The sequence below is a fragment of the Lepidochelys olivacea genome (genome assembly GCF_965140295.1).
Source record: "Lepidochelys olivacea isolate rLepOli2 genome assembly, chromosome: 6".
NCBI classification, from domain to species: Eukaryota; Metazoa; Chordata; order Testudines; family Cheloniidae; genus Lepidochelys; species Lepidochelys olivacea.
The window spans coordinates 18,036,241-18,058,218 of record NC_140416.1 but is presented as its reverse complement, the minus strand read 5'-3'; the positions used below and the strand labels follow the sequence as shown (position 1 = coordinate 18,058,218).

The following is a 21,978-nucleotide window of genomic DNA, read 5'->3' as shown; positions in this document are numbered from 1 at the left end:
GTTTTCCAGGATTTCTGTTTAAAGTTTCTGTTCTGGGATTGCGGAACAAGACACATGGACACGTTGTATAAATGATATATATAAAGCTTCCCATTTTCAGTTTTATTTAATCTTATATGAAGAAAGAAAGAAAGAAAATTTTAGTGCCCAGTAATGAAGCTGGGAGGAGCTGCTGTTGCTGCAGAAACAGCTTTGGAGAAGTCCCTGACACCCTGAGACTGCTGATTGTAACATTTGCATTTGCAAACATAGCCCAGCAGATTGGCTGGGCCCTTCCACCTCTGGAGAGCCTTGTTGCTTTTTGCGAAAACAGACTCACACGGCTGTTACTCTGAAACTTGTTGCTTTATAGAAATGAAACTTTTACTTTCAAGAAGATCATGTGATTTCCAGGAAAGGAAGTGCCATATTTGGGCAGGACCAATAGAAACCACTTGCATCATCACAGCTATACTAGAAATATGCTCTGAAGAAGTTTCATGTTGTTGTTTTATTAACCCCCGTCTTGGTACAGGGTCCACTCTGATTGGCTACAGGCTGTGATCCCGCGAACACTGTTGCCAATGTGCTGGGCTGACGACATAGTCCAGAAGAGTATAAAAGGGAGACTCGTTGCTGGAAATACTTTGATATTTCAACTATTCACAAAATCCCTGGTAACATCCTCTGGTAACAGCAAAGGTAACTGATCTGTTTTTTACTGATGCTATTAACTGATTAGAGCTGGGGAGCAGTGGGAGGAGGGAATTGAAAATAAGAGATTTGGCAGCTTCTGTGGAAAAAGCAAGCAGAATTCATCACAATCCCATAAAGCTGCCTTCAGTAGCTTCTCTTGAAACAACAGTGCAGTTTTGAATGGGTGCCAGGAGATACAAACGTTGGCTAGATTTCTTGGTAACTAGTGCACCAGGGGTGAGAGTGTGCATAAACTGGGGTGTGTGAGAGTGTGCATGCACTGGGGTGTGTGAGTGCAGTAGGGTGTGTGTGTGAGAGAGAGAGATTTTATGCAAGTGCTGCAAATTGTGCTGGAGGATGGAAGCTAGAGAAATTCCTTTTCTACACTTTGATTCCTGACGGTGCATGAACTGTAGCTTTGCAGATCCCTCTCCTCCTCCTCCTCCTCTCTATTTTCTTGTGGTTTGCAGAGGTGCTCTGAGGCATGTTCGCCTATATCTGCAAAGGCCTTTGCGCGCCTCAGATGAAAGGCATGCAGAAGTATATCTCCAAATGCCAAATATATTCTGACGAGACTCATGCCTCAGCCTGCAGCTGTGGCTTCCCCTTTCTTCCCTCTATGAATGTCACCAATACATTACTCAGCTGATTTGCACCATGTTTGCAATTCAGGGGAAGAAGGAATAATACAGACTTCTGGTGTTTCAGTGCTTAGATTGAAATACCTATTATTTCCCATCTGCATAATGCCAAACAGCAGGCTAACTTTTACACTGGTTCCTCAGCAGTTATAGTTGCTCACTTAGCACTTGCATTGCAATTTGCATTTGCAAAAGCACTTCAGAATATCTCTGCTGAATCTCTGCAGCATCCATGTGCCATAGGTTGGAATCATTATTCCCACTACACAGATGGGAAACTAAGGTATAGAAAGGTGGGAGCGGGAGAACTAAGGCATATGGAGGTATTTGTAGCTTGCACACGATCATGCTGCAAATCAGAGATCGGGTCAGGATTAGAATTTAGCATCTCCTGACCCAAATACCTTATGGCTTCACCTTGTGAACCACTTCAGCTCTCAGTAAGGGGAATTTGATATTGCATGGATGAGACAGGCTGCCATGGGATTGGGTTGGCTCAAGAGCCAGACATTAGATGCTCCTGAGATAGCTTAGCCGTCTCCTCTACTGAAGATGGGTACCAGCTGAGTGAAGGGGGACTGATCTTGTGTAACATTGGAATACAGTGGAGAGTAAGGTGTGGCATGAATTGCAGAAGATTTTTCTTAAACTCAAGGAGGGCTGAGGGTTCAGCATGTCTGCGAATCCCCTTCCCTCTCTTGTGGTTTGTAGCAGGAAGCTAGAGAGGAGCGTTATAAGAAACACCCCAGCAAGTCAGGTTAACTATTGGTTCCTCAGCAGCAGAATTGTTCATTAGTCTGTAAGCTCTTAGTCGGAGGGACTGCGGGACTGCACCTGGGTTGCAGATGCAGTACAAAGAGGAATGGCTCTATCTGCCAGCAAAGCCTGCCAGCTGCATGTGCCCCTCCCTTTCCCTGAGACTGGCACCTCCTGGGGGTTTCTGCTGGGCAACCGAGCTCCCCGCCGTCCACCCTGCCCTGGCTCGGGGCTCAAAGCCACCAGTCGCCTTGCTCGAGTGGTTGTCAGCACACCCCAGAGAGGGCTCCGGTGCTGACACAGGAGTTGATTTGGGGTTCCATCATGGCGGCGCATGTGAGTGACTCTCCCTGCATCTGCCTCCAGTTCATACAGGTCCTGCTTGGAGGTTTCCAATTCACCCGCAAGAATTCCGTTTGGTACCAAAGGAGCGACCTCCCCAACCCTTCCTCCTGCAATTAACCCAAGACTGGCTGCCTGATGGCCGCATCCGAGAGCGAGGGGTAAGTGGCTTTGGGGGAGCCGGACGCGGGTGCGGTCAGTGCAGCCTGGGTGACGTACACAAGCCGGTGGGAGTAATGCAAACCTGCACTATCTGGCTGTAACCGCTGCCGGCAGGCCGGAAAGGACACACCCCTGAGCAAGTGGATCCCACGGCAACAGCTTTTGCGCTTATCTCCCGCGGACAGCAAAGGCAGCCATGCCTGGCTGATATCTGCCAAGGAACTGCTGGAGACTGGCCCTCGGGGCTGTAAGGGTCGCCGTCGTTCACCTAAGCGGCTGTCTACTGTGGCACATGGCTGCCCGGTGACTAGCTGCTCTGTTAAAGGGAAGGCGCAACTGCCGAATTGGACGTGAGACTGCCGTGCAAAAGTACTGTCATGATTACAGGTTTGCTGAAGTGTGAAATATGACCACTTCTGTCTGCTGCAGGAAACGGGAATGGGAACATCTCCGTGAAGTATTTTAAGTTAAGGAGTGCCTGCCCTTTCTTTATCATTTGTATTCCCTTCGTGCCCACGGCCCAGAGCTGCAAAAGTAACTAGGCTTCTAACGCTTATTGAAATCAACAGGAGCTAGGTGCCTAAATACCATTGAGGATCTGAGCCTAGAGGGCCCAAGTGAGATGGGAACTCAGTGGTGCTAGGTGCTTTGCCAGGGCTCACCACACTGGCGCCTCCTGCTGGTCTTGGATTAGCTCTGCGGGTCAGTACACCTACTCCCAGTGGTGCTTCACCCAGTGTCCCTTCTGCTCCCAGACCCTCATCACTCCAAGGACTGCGGCATTCTCGTCACGACCCAGCCCTCTGGACGTGTCATGATCTGCGTTCCCCCCTTCCAGGGGCAAATGTTGCAGTCTAACCGTCCCACCACTTTCCCAGTGGCAACTACAGCCAATTGTCCGGCCACTTCCCCGTGGTCCCAGCACCCTCTTCGTCCTTCCCTAGGGCTTCAGCCTGCAAATCCCAGCAGCCAGCCAGGAGCTTTTCTCTGGTCCCTGCTAGCCACACAGCTCAGTCCAGGCTGCAGGCTTCCTTCTGCCTGCCAGATACCCAGTCCTCCCTTCTTGCACTCTAGGGAGTAACTGACCCGACTCTTCTTATAAGGGCCTGCTGGGCCTTGATTGGCTGTTCTTCACAGCCACTCTCCTATTGGCTGCTTCTTGAGCAGCCTTCCTTGGGCCCTGTTAACCCCTTGGATGCCAGTGTGGGGCAGACGCCCCATCACAGTGCTGTAGAAACTCATCAATTCATAGATTCCAAGACCAGAAGAGACAATTGTGATCATCTGGTCTGCCCATGTATCACATAACAGTCCATGTGACTTCCCCACAATAATTCCCGTTCGAATATGGAAAGAGATGTACTCAATAGACCAGGTACACAACACAAAAAGCACGGGGAGGGAAAGGAACCATTGTCATCCCCATTTTATAGATGGGGAAACGGAGGCCCAGGAAGATAGAGATTTGCCCCAAGTCACACGGAGTTTGCAGCACTGAGGCACCTAATTTTCATATTAATTAATTATTGACTAACAATCCATTTATAGCATTTCTGTGAACGTGTTTCTTCAGAATAACTGCACACATCCACCTTGTGTGTGTGCTTTTATCTCTTCTGATAGATGCCTAGCAGCTGTTGCTTGTTTGCGCTCACCAGCAACAGAAACCTGCAGCTGATCAACTCTGTCCTCCCCATTCATTCCCAGGGAGAAGGCAGCATTTCCTTGGGCTGCATTTTTTCCTTCAGCAGCACACACTTAGCTGGAACAGCAGATGTCTTCCCTGGCGGCTCTGGTATTACTCGATTGCTGTTATTTGCAGGGGTTGGTCTTTGATCTGCCATTGGCCAATAGGCCTGGCATAACCTCTGTCTCTGTCTTTACAGGGGTTCTCAAAAATTACGGTTTGCCTGGTGGCTGATTAAGCAGATCAACAGTGAAAACTACGAGGGGCTCTGCTGGGTAGACAAGCACCGCACTCAGTTTCGCATCCCCTGGAAACACACTTCCAGGAAGGATATCAACCCTAATGACTACAAGATTTTCAAGGTAGGATCCCAAATGATTCTCTTTTCCCCATCCCCACCAACCCCCATCTCCTGCAGAAGCCAGTCCCAGTCCAGGGTAACTAATTAAGAAGAACTGGCAAAACGATCAGTGTCAATGCTCTGACATTGCTCTGTGACATTTGCCTTATAATGGTGTGTCACTGCGTGATGCCCTTGCACTGGGGGGAGGGATAGTTCAGTGGTTTGAGCATTGGCCTGCTAAACCCAGGGTTGTGAGTTCAATCCTTGAGGGGGCCATTTAGGGATCTGGGGCAAAAATTGGGGATTGGTCCTGCTTTGAGCAGGGGTTGGACTAGATGACCTCCCGAGGTCTCTTCCAACCCTGATATCCTGTGATTGTAAGGATGCATCATTGTCACAGTGTGGCACCGGGCAGTAATTGGCTAGTGCCCTTTCATTCGATGGAGTATCCATCCACCAGGGTAACAGAACACAGAAGGGTTCCTTGGCAGAATGCACACCAGGCCTCAGAATAATGACCAGCTTCAATTCCCATGGCTGTGGGAGGACCCCGATGACCCTGGTATGGTTTGTAACATGTTCCCTTGCAGTACATCATCCAGTCACTTGCTGGCCCCATGTGCTGAATGTTTCTAAGTAGAGCGTGGTTTCCAGTAAACAAAAGGCAAAGCTGGAACTCAGGCAGCGTGGAAGCTTGTTTCTGCCTGTTGTTTCAGTTATTTTCTTTAATAAATACCTCCTATTTAAAAGACTGTTTCTATACATCATCATAGGGCTGCTGCCCCTTCTGGAATTTCCTGGACTTTCCACATTTTAATGGGGTCTTCCCTGCAGACTGCAGCTTACAGGCAATTGAAAGGTTCCTAGATAAATTCTGAGCATTATGAGAGGACAATGTTGTGTTGAGATGTGACATGAAATGTCTCAGCTCAAGCAGGTTAGAAATTTTCAGATGGAACGTTTTTCTGTTAGAAAATGCTGATTTGTCAAAATGGAAACATTTTGCCGGAATGTGTGTCAACTTCAGTGAAATATTGATGGAAACCAGGCAGGTTCCTAATCACACCCTGCCTGCCAGGGGGAGTTCCATAGAGCCCCTGCTTCCAGGTTCCCCAACCTGCCTCGCTCCCTGCCTGGTGGGTGGCTGGGATTCTGAGCAGCTCAGGGAGCTAGGGAAAGGTTTCCAAAAGATTGGAATGACGTTTTGGAATGTTACTTTTCTGAAACGAAATTTCAGAATTCTCCTTCCCTGGGAAATTTCAAACTTGCATTTTTTTTGTTCCGTTCCAGAATGATTTCCCCCCCCCCCACACCCTCGAAATTTCAGAATTTCCTGCAGAATGGGAATTCCAGTTTCAGCCAGCACTAGGCACGGCTAAGAGTAGGATTAGACCCTCCCAAAGACTGAGCTGGCAACAGCCCTCAGAAATCCTGAAGCTGGGCTGTCTGACCACACTGAAAATTACAATAGTTGCAGTGTCACGGCTGGTAAAGGCCAAAACAATCTCCCAGTTGATTCTGCTTAACTTTTGTTTGTGATCTTTCCCGTGGCAGCCAATTAACGGGCATGTGCCTTGGAAAACAAAAATAGTCACCCAGGAGACAGATCTCATTTTCAGGCTTGTTACAAAGAGTTGGACAGAACTGTGTTAATAGATCGTAGGCAATTCAGGGCAGGGCCTATCACTATACTTGTATGGTGCATAGCACCATGGGGCCCCAGACACTACCATTATATAATAAATAATAATACAGAGCAGTTGGGAAGTAGCCTATTGTAATGAATGAGCCCAAAACAACAGTAATCGAGGGGGTACCTTGTAAGAAAAAGGGAAGGGGGAAAATGGGATCCACTGATGATTTTGCCTAGTATTTCTCCATTGTACGCTGCATGTCTGTATTTAGACCCACTGTCCAACATGCTCAGATGCTGTGATGATGGGAGACTGTATATGCACCTAGGCAGAGCACATGTCTGAAATCATGCTAAAATCAGCACCAGAATCCTCGGCATCCTAGGAGGAGGCTGGGTCAAGTTCTAAGCTCTTGGGTGTTTGAGTCCTGGACCACAGTAACAAAAAGGGAAAGATTACTCCACCACAGTGGTCTGAGTGGAGGTTGGGGCGGGAAAGGAGGTTTACACTTACGGCAAAGTGCTTGACGGATCCTTTAAAAAAACCAACGGTGCTAATAGAGAGCTTGGAAGGAATTGTACAGAGATCTTCATGCCTTGCTGCCCGTGGGGCTAAGATCAACATGGCTTTCTGCTTGACGGCACTGACAGACTGCTCCTTCTCTAATGCCTTCCTGCCTGTCTTCTCTCCCCCAATCCTTCTCTTTATGGAAAGGCCTGGGCCATAACCAGCGGAAAGTACAACGAAAAGCTGAAAGATCCGGCCAAGTGGAAAGCCAACTTCCGCTGCGCCCTGAGAAGCACAAACATGTTCCTGATGATGCAGGACAACTCAAAGACCTCCGAGGACCCTCACAAAGTGTATAAAATCATCAGCCCAAGCCCTGATGCTGTGGCAGCCGCTAAAGCCACGGCTACTAAAAGTAAGGATGCTGGCAATACAGGCTGAAGACAGGCGCAGACAGACATGGTTCTGATTTGTGCAAGGAGCTCTTTTGTTTTACTCTCTGCCTGGCACCACTCCAGATCCAGTCTGAATAGAATGTGGCGTCATGTGGGAGAGATGGGATTTTAGGTAACTGCCTTTAAAAGTGACCAGGGCAGGGGAGGGCAATATTTCAAAAATACTTGTCCCCCAGCAACTCCTAGCGTTCTCAGTCAATGGGAGCTGCTGAATACTCTTGAAAATTAGGGCCTGTGGCCTGAACTGTGGGTGACATGGTTGGCGTGAGATCATGGTGCTTAGTGCTGCTCCCTGCTGGTAGGGCAGAAGTGCTAACCGTACCGGATGTTTTCCGAGGGCAATCTCACTGCCCTTCTCCTGCAGATTTCTGCTTTGAGGAAACCCCGTGAGCCAAATTCTAACTTAGTTGCACACGCGTTACCCTGTAAAGTCAATGGAGCTGTGAAGGCTATGGTGACGCAGGTATAAATGAGGGCAGCTTTCAAGGCTTCCCAACAAAGTGTGCAGAAGGTCATGAAGAACTGGATAAACTGGTGGCATTAAGGGCAACATTTTCAGAAGTGCTCACTAATTTTTTGGGTGCACAACTCAACACCGTAAAGGGACCTGACATTGAGAAAGGGGTCTGCATCTGCCCTCTGAAAACTAGACCTCTTCAAAGTGTCTCAAGTTGGGCACCTAAATTCACCAGTCACCTTTGAGAAGTTAGGCCCTTGGTGTCTCCAGTTGGACTCCTAAACTTGAGGGAATCCAAATTAGTGAAGAGTTTTCAACATATGGGCCTTAAGCCCTGAGCAAATCCCACTTCTTGGAACTATGGATCATGCTTAACTTCCCGTGTGAGAGATTCCATTTGCTAAACCACTGGTTTTTTCCTCCCCATCCCTGTGTAATTTGCTGTTGTCTTTTAGACAATAACCTGCATGACAGTAAAGAAGACATCAGCCCCCCTTCTGAAGAAGCCCCTAATCTGCATCACCATATGCCACAGCAACTGCAGGTACCAGAACTGGGGACGGGAGAAACTGGGGAAGTGCTAAGCTTGAAGGAGCCCTGGAATCATCAGAACCTGATAACGTTTCACTAAACTTAGTGGCTCATGGGAAATTAACAGGGATAAACTCCCCACCCCCACGTTGCAGAGTTCTGACTCAATCAACGTCACTGCTAGAGCCCTCCACGTGAATGTGTCTCTAGACAATGTCCCTGGGAGTTGCTTATACCCTGCAGGGACAGAATCTGGCCCCAGGAAAACAGCTAGGCGAATGATCATGCATCTCTTTTTGCAAGAAGTCATGTTTGCAACACCAGATCTAAATACACACACAGCTAGCTCCTGAGCTGCAATCACAGAAGATGATCCAGCTCAGTCTTCTCACTGTGTGAAAAAAGTTTTCCACAACGGAATGAGAGTTTTTGCCTGGGGGAAAACTGCTTTTGTCTGCTACCATGTAACCTTTTCATCCACACAGTGGATTCAGGTGAGGAGGGAATAAAAATTACCTGTTCTGATTTTGGCATGAAAACATCCACACATTCAGGACACGCTCTCTCCCCTCCAGCTCTTCCAGGAACCATGTGTCTGTCAAAGGCCTTGTCTACAGGAAAAAGTCTAAAATTTAACTAAGGGTATGATTCAAAATCAGTTAAGCTAAACCAGGGCAAATTCTTGTGCAGACACTTTTGGTTTGGTTTAAATCAATCTTGGTTTGGTTTAGCTTAAGTCAGTTGGGAATCAGTTTAAAGCTAAACTAGCATAAGCTCCTCTTAAACTGCAATAAGTTCCACCCAGTTGTTTGGAGCGGTTTAGTTCAAATCAGTTTTAAGTTAACCTGGTGCAGCTTTCTCATGTAGGCCTAAGACCCTGGGAAGATTCTGTTGGCCGCTGTGGAACTGCTCTAATTCACAGCAGCTGAGAATCTGGCCCCTGGATCACACTGGGGGGAATTGTCTCCATTCCAGCCTCCAGTGGCCATATGCCAGCATAGCTACAAACCCTCATGTCCATAAAGAAAGCCACCATTTGCATCAGGGGTGCTTATCCCTGTGTCAAGCAGGCTCCCAGGTTCTCAGCCCCTCCCTCTTGGATGTGTCTTCAAGTCAAGAACGCAAAGCGTATTTGGCTTGCCTGCATATCTGAGTAGCCACTCTCCTTGGCTCAGGCTGGCCTTAGCTGGGACTTGCATGTTGCTGCTGGGCCACTGGGAAGCAGCAAGACTAGCAACAGAATGAGGCCATGGCTGAATCCACTTCGCTGGTCAAAGCCTCTCTGTGAACGGGTGCCGAAATGCCCAGCTAATTGTAGGGGTGTTGCTTCACTGATGCACTTTCTCACGCATATCTCTATGATGAATCCAATAAAACACAAAGAAAATGGTCTTGGGTGCTTTGTTTTGCAGCCGCAGATAGAATTAGATTTGGAGATGTCGCTGGAAAACCCTCCCCAAGGTAAGTTACTTGCTGGTTTTTGTTTTTGTTTTTGTTTTTTTAAAGTGTAAATGATTGGATTCCGGAAGATAAAACCCAGAATAGAAACCGTGGTGCTGCATATGGCCCTATGCTCCTCCATTGTTTGTTCATTGAATTGGATCTCTTTACTGAAGGCTTGGGCACTCGATTGAGAGTTGGGAGCCTGGGGTTCTCTTTCCTGCTCTGCCACTGATCTGTTCAGCACCTTGGTTGAGTCTCTCAGCATTTCCACATGCCCTGGGGCAGGAAGCAGGATGAACTAGCCAGGAAATTATCCTGAGGCATACAGACTTTGAATCAAAGTCGTTGCTTCCTAGTGCAATAGCCCTGCGGCTTTTCCACCTTGTCTGGAATTCTGGTGGAAGGTCGGTGTTGCATTTAATTCTAATCAAATAGAACAGGAATGAATAAACATAATACATGCTTGGGAAGGAGATAAGAGAGAATAACAATATGGCGGAGCTGATAAACCTTTGCTCGAATAAGCAGTCAAGTTTAATCCTTGTTCAGTTCAGATTCAGTGCCCAGTAGTTGAACTGTGGTCTGATTGCCTTTAAAACCAGCCTATTCAAGATCAATTTCTAACCCAGCTATCAAAGACACCGCCCCATAGTTGGTGGGTCTGTGGCAACAAGTCTGCCAAAGAACCCCTGCGTGATGCCATCAGGGGCAACAGCCCCGGGCAGGTTCAACCGTGGTGCCAAGGTCATTGGGGAGACAGACCTTGGCCAACAGTGTCACACCCCCAACAGCTCGCTTTGGCCCAGCATGGTGAGGTCCTAGCCAAACCCCATGGGCAGGAGCAGGGCTATTGCAGGCTTCCACCGTGCAAAGTGAACTCCTGAGGAAAACCAGCTTCTAGTGGGACAGGTGGAGAGGTGCATGAGAAAAAACTTGTGACAGGCATAGAGACGTGCGTGTGATTGAGACCGTCCTCGGCTCTTGTTGCTCCACAGAGATGGACAGCGTGCAGAACGAAAGGCCAGCCTACGACCCTGGCAGGAATCTGTCCCAAGGCTACACCACCAATAATTTGGTGCCAAACAGCTACCAGTGCAGCCCCGACATACTCCAGTGGATTCTGCAACAGTGCAGCTTAACCCAGAGTGGCTGCAGCCCGCAGCAGCTGCCGTGGGCTCTGGATGGAGGTTCAGGTAGGCTGAGACCCCAAAGAGCAGAGCTGTACCCAGAGGCACCTACGTTTCATAATACAGCTGGCTCTCACTGGACCTCCCAGTGACTTCCTAGGCTTGTGTTAGAAATGTTGGGTGCGGAGCGTCGGGACAGTCCCATTGTATTCCAGGGGTGAGGGAATCCTGCCCTGCCTTCTGATGTGCTCGTCGAGAGCTGTGGTTCTTCACCGTCCCATGCCAGCAGAGCCTCCTCCCACAGCGTGGGCAGTTCCAGACAGGAAACCAATGGGCTGCAGGGAGGTGCCTAGGAGGTATCCCTCTCAACAGCTGCTCCAGCCCACGTACTCAGCTCAGAAACCAAGTGGCAGGTTATTGTACGGCATCCAAGCAAAAACAATGAAGAGGATCTAAAGCAGGGGTGTTGCCCGCCCCCACCCTGTGGCCCTTGAGGCTCTTAATTGTGCGCCAAGGGCGACTGCATAGAAGAAAATGCGTACTTGGTTCTCAACGAACATGTGTCCCTGAGCAGCATCATGTGACTTTGCAATGCAGTGTTTGTGTCAGCCCGGTTGCTGCAGCAAGGTGCTGGGAATGCTGCTGCCCAGCCAACGCCCACTGCATCTCCCTCAGCAGCTCTGATGTGAGCCAGAAAGACGGGGAGCAGCTACTCTCCCTTCCCTCCTGCAGCTGCTCAGCAGCACCCCTGCTGGCTGCCTGCCGCATTACGGGCGAGAGAGGTTGCTCTCTTCCCTGTGGGGCTATGGGAGCTGTAGGGAAAGCAGGACAGGAGTTTGACTAGCACGGTGTGGGTCCTGGAGGAAAGCCTGGCAAAGGACTTAGTCCCCTTCCCCACACAGTCATCCAGGGCTGCCCAGGAGAAAGGAAAGCCAAAAGCCATTCTGATTCTCTGCCCCATAGGCTAGAGCTCCAGCTGTGACCCCTTCCTCCTGCATGCCCGCTGCTGGCAGGACATCTAGGAGCCAGCTGTGCTCACTCTGGCTCCTGCTGGGGACTCCCCCACATAAGCGAACAGTGTTGCCCACTCTCAGGATTTTAAGCATTGAGTCCTGGGCTATTTGATATCTTGTTGTAGAGCCCCAGCTCCTGGAGTCATGTGATGAGACAAAATTCCCACCTTTCATTTAAAAAATTAGAAATAAGTTTCTGGTTGCAGAGAAAAGCTTGAAACCGTGAACTTGAGAGGCTCAAAACCAGAAGGCAAATAAAAAGAGCCCCAAATTGGGGGCAGGAGGGTGGTTATGTTTGGGGACTTGCATGATGATTTGAGAGCAAGATGGGCTGGTGACACCATGGGAGTCCTGCTGGGTAGGTTCCATGCCTGCCTCAGCAGTGGAAAGCAAGCCAAATTTTGGATTGGGATCCCCCCTGCTCTTTCTGAGACGTCTGACCTTCAGGCTGGGAAGCTCTGGGGCCATTTCTATAAAACTAAAACAAACGGCAAGGGTCATTCACCCTGCCCACCCTGAGACCAGACCTATGCTAGCTGCGGGCAGCAAGGGCCCTGCACTGAGCCACTCACCCACATCGGGTGTGTTGCATCTGGGTGGATCAACCCCCGAGGTCAGGGTCGGTCAAAATAGTAATGAAATCCATCTCCCCTCCCTGTTTGGATTCCCAAAAGTGAGGTTCAGGCGAGGGTTGGGAAGCATGGGGAGTGGTGGATACTGCAAAGGGCATTGCCATGGTAAAGCTTTATCCAATAGGAAGATCTTGCAGCATTTCCAAAAGGAGAGAGCGAGCACGCTCAGCAGCTATTGAATTGTCTAATGTAATGGCCAGCATGCTGCAGTGCCTTACCCAACTCTGGTAATTAACACTGGGTTTCTTTCCCCCTCCCCCCCTCCATCAGGGGAAGTACCATATGAAGACAGCCAAGGCTATCCAAACCAACATATGGGCCAAAATGGCTACCCACCGCAGGGGAGCGGAGCGGCAAATGGACCAGTGGAGAACTATCACCAACCCGTTGGCCAGTGGGTGACCCAACCCATGCAAAATGCTTATGACCCTTCTGCGGCCTCACTTCTACAGCAGCCCCTCCCATCCAGAACAGTTCCTGGCATAAGTCAGCTTCTTAATAGTGCAGGTCAGTATATCCCCATTATCTGAGAGCTGGCCGGTGTAAACAGGCACTTGAGACAGAAAAGACTTGTCGGATCATTGGAAGATTATGCTCCCCCCAATAGCAAATGAAGCAGATATGGAACTAGGCTTCGGAGGGTTAGATTTTTATCGGTAAATGTCGGTAATCGTCGACTTCACTCTACACACAAACCGAGGAATAAATAGTCCATCGATAAAAATTGAAATGTGCAGAGAAGCAGCATTTTTCTTCCTCTGCTGAACAATTCATGAGAGTTTGGTTTAGGGCTATGGGCTGTGCACATTTTGACCAGTGAGGTTGACAATTCGGGTTCTAACAGTTATAAAGCTTTAGCTTTTTGAAATCAAGGTCGGTCGTTAAAGAATTACTGCCTGGCCTGGCCTGCCCTGCCATCTGACCCCCTCCAATCACTTCCCACAACTGTGAACATTTAAACTGGGGGAGGGGAGGGGAGGGGGGAAATGCTTAAAAATAAACAATCGCCATTATCCTCCAGTTCTCAGAAATAAACACTGAGCTCTGCCAAGCCTACTTAGAGCTGATCCCGCACAGGAAGCCAGTTTGCCAGAAGAGCTCAGCTCCCGTTCAGCACCGAAATGAAGCTGTTTGCTAGATCTAAAACTTCCCCAATTCCCTTGCAATTACTCATCCCGCACCAGCAGGACGTGAGGGGCATTCGGGAGACAGTCTCTATCCCAAAGAGCTTCCAGTCTAAATGTGGAGGATGGGAGGCAGCAAAAGCAAAACAACGAGCAGTGACGCTGTGCGGGCATCTGGGCAGTACTGTCGTTTGTGCAGAATGATGATATTGTTTCCTTTGGACAGACAGTTTAGGGCTCAAAGCAGGGGGTTTTCAGGAGGGACTGTAGAAGAGAGTGGGTGAAAAGAGCGGCGCTAAGCAGAAACTAACGGGTTCGTTACTGCCTACCCGTCTCACAAGCCTATTGTTCTCCATCCTAGCGGAAGTCCTGTTTGCAGGGAGACCTCACTACAATAACCACGCGGGCGTCCAGAGCACTTTCCCGAGCGAAGCGCCTGCAGGAAACGCAGTGATCTATCAAACGCTGAATGGCCCGGGAGAGAACAGTTATCACCAGCCGGCGAATCAGTGGGCAGCCCCCGAGCAGAACAGGTTGACCCTGCTGGCCGCCCCTCTCCCAGAGCAGCATCCTCCTCCCCCCAACACAGTGCCATCGCAGAACAATACAGGTCAGTGACGCCACCCCAGCTGCCTGCCCCAGGGAAGGAGACCTGCCCCAAGCACAGAGTACATCCGTCACCCACCCCTCCCTCTTCCCTCTGAAGGTGAACAAGGGCTGGGGCAGACTTGTCAAAGCTTTAGGAAAACACAGCTATTGGAACTGAATGGCACCGACCTTTCCCACCCCACCCCTAGATTAGAGGGCCCTCTTCACTTCTCTTGGAGGTTGAGACATCTCGGCTTCAGGTTTGAAATAGATACCCCGCCCCACCCCCATCTCCGCAGCCCCGTCTCCGCTTGCAGAGGGGGATCCAGGAAGTTCCATGGGGGACCAACTGCAGGGATGGACAGGTACCATAACGCTCAGGCAAATGCTCTGCTGAGACTCCCAACAAGGACACCAGTGGCAGCCGGGCGTGGGGACGATGGGCTCAGCATGTCGGGGGCTAATCCAGCATCCACTGAGGTCAGTGGAAGTGTCTTCACTGACTTCAGTGAGCGTTACATCGGGCCCTTGGCAAGCAGCCTGTTCGGAACCAGAGCACACCTGTTCCCGTCAGGCCCTATATAGTCCAAGCGTTCCCTCGTCTCTTGCAGAAACCATTCCTCCCACTATGGACATCACCATCTATTACCGAGGGAGGCCGCTCCACGAGGTGCAGGTGGCCACCAGCAGCTGCCTCTTCGCATACAATAATGAGGACCCCACCTTTGCTCCGAGCTGCACACAGGTGGTCCAGTTCCCAAGCCCAGATGAGCTGTCTGACCAGAAGCAGGCCCAGTTCACCAGGCAGCTGCTCTTGAACACAGGACTGCTGCTGGAGCAGAAGCACAAGAAGATCTATGCCAAGCGCCTGAATAAGTGCAAGGTTTTCTGGGCCCTCTCCAGGCACTTGGTGAACATGGCTCAGAGCCCTGAGCCCAAGCTGCTGCCACGCGGCACCGAGATGGAGATCTTCGACTATGAGGTGTTCTCAAAGGGTGAGTCTGCATCCGGGTGTGGCTTACTCTATGGGGCCAGATTTACGGGTAGCAGTTAGATTAGCTGAGAGAAACTCCAAGAGATGTTACTTACCATACGTTTTCCCCATGGGGCTCCAGTGTGGTCGAGGTGCATAGGCTGACCAAGGGCCGGAGCCCAGCCTGCATAAGCACTGGGCTCCAGGTTTTGCCTGGGCACTTCGGGGAGAAGAGAGAATGGCCAGGAGCAAGGGTGAGGGAGCCCCAGAATCTTCTAATCGGAAAGCTCCTCTCGTGGCCACCGTCCCCTGACCATCCCAGGGCAGTTTATTTAATCCAGCCACCCCAATGCCTGCCTTGTCCTTTGTGCTACTAAAACCATCCTGTTTCCTTCTGCAGAGCTGAAGGATTTTAAGGAACATCAAAGGGCTGCATCTCCCGACTTCACCATCTACCTTGGCTTTGGGCAGTGCTTCTCCAAATCCAAGCCCAAGGAGGCCATGTTAATCCTAGTGAAGGTGAGCCAAGAAACATCATTCTCCCTTCGCTATGGAGGGAAGTGATGGCTAAATGCCAAGCATCCTTCGTCTCTGGTGGGATGGTTCAGGGGTTAGTGTTTGTTCACTGATGGTCAGCTCCACTGACTTCAGTGTTGACGTGCAGCCGCTAAGAGGCTGCGCCCCTCTTCTGTGTGGAGTGGCCATGGGTCCATGTAGCTGGTGAGGAGCTAATGCTTGAGTGGAGATCCCTGAGTAACCAGCGGGGAGAGATTTACCCCCCCACCCACTCAGCTTCACAGCCACATGGCAAGAAGTGGAGAATCCTCCTCTGCCTCTAAAGCTTTACAGTCCTGGGAGGGTAACTAAGCATCTCTTTCTAGCTTAATTATTAGTCCTCTTTGACTATCCAAATTCCCCTCCAGTGAGCCCTGCCAATGCACAGACCAGTCCTGGCTCGCCGCTGTTTGGGAGGGGTGGGAACGCATACCGTTTAGCACTCTGACACTACCATGACGGGTACCAAGATGAGAACCTAGACCGATCTGATGGGGCTGCAGCGTAGGCATAAGGGCCTTCTAGGGAATAGCCCCAGTGCAGAAACCCCTTCGGTCCAGTCACAGAGCCAGCCCTATGCTGCTTTCACAGCAGCCCTCGCTGCAGAGTGTAAGTTTAAGGAAGGAAGAGGTGGATCAGGCACAGAAAAGCTGTGGCCAAGACCGACCTGTACCCTGGCTATTCTGCATGCCTGCAAAGCCCACAGCAGGCTGTTGCAGCCAGCACAGGGCTGAATCTGGGGTTGCCAGACATAGGTGAGAGATGCACTTGCCACACGCTTGCACCGCAAGCCCTCACTTCCTTGTCTCTGGGCGTTGCTGACAGAGCATGTCTCCCCCAGCAGTCACCCCCTGGGGCAGGGGAACAGATGGAGGCTCTGACGGGGCCATTCACGTGGCTCATTCAAAAGAGGCAATGCATAGCAATGTGGCAGCACAGATGAATGCCTCCTGAGGGGTGTTTGTTTCTCTCTTGCAGCTGGTGCCCAAGTTCTGTGAGTATGTCCATGACATGGCCCTGCAGGAGGGAGCCTCGTCCCTGAACAGCGGGAACGTGAGCCTCCAGGTGTCAAGCTGCTTCAACAGCTTGTATGACCTCATTGAGCAGTACAATATGCAGATTGACTGAACCTCCTCCCCTCCCTAAGATCTGATCTGCACGTGGGAGAGCAGCATTGGCCCATCCTTGCCTAGGTCTCTGCCTGACTGGCCTGCCTTTGAAAACACTTCTGCCTTTCCCCTGCCCACTGGCATCAGTTTGCCCCCATCAGGAAGTGTGTGTGTGAGATGATGGGTGGCCTTGTGGCTTAGCCACTTCACTGGACTCAGGAAAGCTGGGTTCAGTCCATGCTGTGCCACCTCCTTAGTGACCTTGGGCAAGTCACTGCAGCTGGGGGCCTCACTTTCCCCATCTGTAAAATGGGAACAATTCCTTACCTCATAAGGTTGTTGTGAGGATAAATGCATGTGAGGTGCTCAGATATTACAGAAATAGACAGCTCAGCCTTCCCTACTCAGGGCCACCAATTGAAAATAGAGATTTTTTTTCTCCAGCTGAAATAAGCAGGGTACCAGACACTGTGCTCTGAAGGTAGAAGCAAGAGAATCTTCCTCTCTGCTTCAGGAGCTCAGCAAGAAAGTCAGGGTGTGCACGGGGAGGGGAATGACGGGGGGTGGGGCATACTCATCTACAGCACTGCAATGTAATGATCTTGTGTCTCTGTCTGGGCTGAGCAGGCTGGGTTTTAAGCTGACTGAAGGGTGTTGACAGGGAAAAAATCCTTATCCGCGCCTGTTGCTGACGTGAGTGAAGCAGGAGTCCTGGGGGTGGGTCGTACAGTAGCCCTGGCCAGCTCTCCTGGGGTCACAGGGTTGGTACAAGGTGAACTAATCCGTCAGACGGTGACTTAGCCACAGCTCCTAACTTCCATTGATTTGAATGGAAGTTTGGAGCCTAAATACTTGAGGATCTGGGCTTTAATCAGCTGATAGACCACTATGGAAAAATCCCCACCCAGGGCTAGGAACAGGGGAGAGGCCCCTACAGAAGACACAGACTCCACTTTCTCCTCATGCTATGTCCCTTTCAAGCGCTCGCCTGTCAGAGGTCTGTGAAATAGAAGCACCCATGGTTCAGTAGATCTGCTAGGCACGTCAGCTGTGCCCAAGTAGCATACAGACGGCTGAAGTAAGCAAGCTCGAGGAGGGCTGCTTTAAACAGCTGTGCCATGCCTCAGGCCCTCCCCTTACCCCAATGAGTTGAGAGGGGAACGAGGAGAATGAGTAACACCCTGAACAGTGTAGCGGAGGGGAGGCCCGGAAGCCACAACAGAGGCTGGTCCTGCTCCCAGTGGAATTTTGCCATTGACTTTCCTGGGAGCAGGATCAGTCCTATTCCAAAGTAGCTTGCTCCCCCAAATGTGCCCGGCTAATAAATTAAAGTTTAGCGCCGAACGCTGTATTCTAACCTCTCCACACTCTGCCTGAGTTCAGTTTGCAGGCCCAGCCGCGCTCGGCCTTGCGCATGTTGTATGAGCCCATTTGCCCTACAACTCCTTGTCGTCCTTGAGCAGGGGGCGGTCACTGCCTGAACCAAGTCACACCGACAACACTCCACTTCATTCTTTGCCAGCTTCTTGCCCCACAAAGCACAGTCACACAAGAGAAAAACATGCCGCCACCCTACCCCTTTTTCTGTCCCGCTTCCCTTGGACACCACAGCACGCATGCGCTGGCCTGCTGTCATCTGATGAACACACAGCATACATAAGCACAGATCCATAAAGCTGGCACTTTCCTAACCATACATGCTCAGGGTAACCTGTTGTTTTAATGGGCATAGGCCAGCAGTTCTTAAACTATGGTTCACTGGCTGACTACACCATGCTCCTTATTTCCTGCACCTCTTCTTCTTTTTTTGGTAATTTATTTATTTAGTACAGTTTCAGAATGCTTGTCAGGGGCACCCAGAGTGTAGGCTGGGTGCTTTTTTATTTATTTTTTTTCTTTTTAACTGCAGTGTAGCCAAAATCTCAACACCTTAATTGCCTTTCAAACAGCCGCACGGGCACTAAGTGCCACCGGTGCTCTGCCCATGTGAACAGTTGCGCTAGTGGCCACAGCGATGATGTGTGATCAGAGCAACGCCGCTTGTGCGGCGGGATGGGTCATAAGACATTGGGTCGTGACCAACACTGGAGCAGTAGGGGAAGGCCAACTGCTGTAGACTACTGTCAGGCGAGCAGGCTGGACTCTGACAGGAGACCTGTATGAAACTGACATTGCACACTGGATGTTGTTTTCCTCCAAAAGCAACTACAGATGTTAGCTTTAGGACTCTTCCCTGCCCTAGCTTAGGGGTTGCTATTGCTAAGACACCTGAGTATCAGCATGTTATCTGAGCACTGAGCATCTGTGGAAAGCAGCAAGAGGGAGATGAGCTTATCTTCCTCTTTTTGCCTGCCCACAATTCTGAGCTGTATATATTTATTGTGTTAATATGATTCTGGGTAGTTTCAGTGATATGTCATTTGAAATTTCTTGCATTCCATGAGTTTAGGAACTGAGGGTGAGTGAGGCCGTAAACGAGTGGCAATCCACTTGGTCATCGCACTGTGTGCGTGTATCACACACGGAGGTTGGCCTCCTCACCAGCAGCTCTAATTGCTTCCTCCTTTTCCTTTTAAGGCTGCTTGGATCTTTATACAGGTCATCCTGACTGAGCTGTGAGTCTCAAAAATGCAAGTGTCTCAAGGACTGACAGCTGAAAGTTTGATTTAAATAGAAAAATTAATGGACTCCAGGAAGTCTCATCCTCTGCCCTTCCTTTGAGCAGGCAAGGGCATTTTAAGAAAAAAAAAGAAGGGGTGGAGGGGGCGTATATAAATCAGGGAAGCAGGTCTTCCCAAACCTATGCACTGATGGAGCCCAACACACCTTACGAAGGGTGAGTGAAACCCTGGCCCTGCTGAATTCAGCGGGTGTCCTGCCATTGACATCACAGGGGCCCGGATTTCACCTGGTGGGTCTGGCAGAATGTTAAGCACTAATATTAAAGTATAATTTATAGAACACCTGCCCCACTGTGGTACTGTCCCTAGGTTTTTTTTATTGCTTAGGTAAATTGGGCATGTTTATGTTTTAGCTTCCTTTTATTAGCACAGGGCTCTGGGTTTCATCCAAATGGACTTTGGCCAAAGTTTTCAAAAGTGATTTTGGGGGCCCCGCTGGGACACTTTTTAAAAGGGCCTGATTGTCAGAACATGCAGAACACCTGCTCTCTCTGTCAGGCCTTTTAAGGTGTCAAGCCAGCACCCACAAACTGAACCCCTCTGCCCCCCATAAATCACTAGTAAATGTAGGTGATTGCAGGTCTGTGTACAACTCCCTGCTCCTGGATGGAATGTCACCTGTTTGAGTGGGTCCAATCTGGGGCTGACCTAGAGGACCAGCACTTGAGCAGCTAGCGAGGCCTTTGGCTTTGCAGCTGAACTGTGACTTCCAAATAGAGGCAAATCCCTTTACATGGGCTAGGGTGTAATTCAGTTGGTCTGGCAGTCCAGCCCTCTCCCAGCCAGCCTGAGAATGGAGAGGGGCTCTTCTCCTGACATCTTGTACTGGAGTTCAGTTTTACACCACAAGTGGGTTGGTCTTTGCTGCTGGTGGCCTCACAGAAGTCGTTCCAGCACGAGCAGAAAGGCTTTAGGAGTCTAATCTGGCTCCAGTTGAATTCAGTGGCCAAAGTAAATGATTCCAGGGGGAGGTGAATCAGCCTCAAGGGGCTGCTTGCCTATAGCATGAGGAGGAGATAGACAAGGGCAAGAGGAGGGAGACATGAAAACAGCCCCACACGCAACTGGCAAGATGTGCCAAGCCCCTTCTCCCTCTTCTCTATGGAGCAGCAGCAGGTCTGGTGCCTTCTAGCTCAGGTGTTGAAGGCTTTAAGTAGCATTTGACTTTAGTAATATGCCTTTTTCTAATGTCATGTCTCATGCAGCCAGAGGGTTTTTGCACTCGCTGTAGAGCAGGCATTGCATTCACTGGGAGAGGATTGCACAGCCCGAGAACACTCAGTGGTTAACGAGACTGTAGCCTGACAGGGCGTAACTTGTCTCACAGTGTTAGTGCGGTGTGTGGGAGGGATGGATGAGTCACAAGCCAGTCCTTCAGAAGCAGGCTATAACTAGGTTCTAAATGGTCCTTCCTCGTTATCTGCTGTAAGGAGGAAGGACCATTCAGAACCTAGTTATAGCCTGATAATGATGCTCATGAGAAAAATCAAAGCACAGTGTATCCAACATGATTGCGTTACCAACAGCGTGTGTGGACACAAACTGGGTAGGGAGGCAGCCTCAGTACAAGCTGTACAGTAGAAGGGCCTCTCGCTATTGCCCTGAAATGCCAAGCTGATCTGAGTTGGGTGCTACGGACTATTTTGCCTTTTTAATAAAACGACCCTTGTGATTTGATTTAAAAATTGCCTAACTCGCATCACAGGTACAGGGGGGATTGATTGTGTTCTCTCACACCTCAGTTGTGATCATGGGAGTTCCACACAAAGCAACACATTAAAGCCCTTCATTTTCCTTCTCTCCACAACTTGGACTGCAGAAGGAAGTAGGAAATAAAAGGACACTAATGACCAGCTGCTTCATACTAAGCCAGAAAATCAAATTTCATGGATCAGCCTCTGCACTGCACCTTTGGGAGGCAATCAGTGAGAGTGTGTTAATTAAATATGGATTTTTGTAGTGTACTTTTTGATACTTGGTTAATTACTGCTACTTCCCATATGATGGAATAAATAGGCTGCTTCCCCAGAGGTTGTAAACTGGCATAGCTCCTGACACAAATCATGCTTTCAGCAAATCAGAAGACCCGGAAGTTCTGGTTCTTCGTTAAGAGGCATAAGGTGAATATTGTTTCTTAGTGAAGAAACAGGGCCTTGATCCAAAGCTTAACAGGAGCCTTTCCAAAGGGGTTCAGTGGGCTTTGGCTCCAGCTGCTAATGTTGAAGGGATCACAAAATCTGAAAGCTTCTTTCCGTCTTCATTAAGAAATGTTTCTTAGAACTGTAATTGAGGCCAACTGTAATTCTCTTCTAACACCAGGTCAGTTTTTATACATTGTGCCAGTTTTTTGTGTGTATTCTGAGTAGTGCAAACCTTTCAGCTACTGATGTGAGCGAAGCTCTCTGTTCACATTGCTCATCTATGCATCAGCACGGGCAGGAAAAGTGCCCTTTTCCCCTCTTGTGTCTGTGTAAATAAACTGACATTCCACTGTCCTCCAGTGGGTAGAAATTGTTTATTGCACAACACCGCCAGTACACACA

The 21,978-nt window shown here is 49.8% G+C and overlaps 1 protein-coding gene across 1 annotated transcript; it reads left to right on the top strand.

Moving 5' to 3' along the window:
• Positions 1 to 494: 494 nt before the first annotated feature.
• IRF7 (interferon regulatory factor 7) lies at positions 495 to 21,930 on the top strand. The gene is made up of 12 exons (XM_084630733.1): positions 495 to 681; positions 2,439 to 2,575; positions 4,463 to 4,625; positions 6,955 to 7,162; positions 8,115 to 8,203; positions 9,603 to 9,651; positions 10,629 to 10,826; positions 12,676 to 12,912; positions 13,891 to 14,139; positions 14,729 to 15,112; positions 15,491 to 15,609; positions 16,624 to 21,930. The coding sequence occupies exons 2-12, from the start codon at positions 2,553 to 2,555 to the stop codon at positions 16,771 to 16,773; spliced, it is 1,869 nt and encodes a 622-aa protein (XP_084486859.1). The 5' UTR covers positions 495 to 681; positions 2,439 to 2,552; the 3' UTR covers positions 16,774 to 21,930.
• Positions 21,931 to 21,978: the final 48 nt, after the last annotated feature.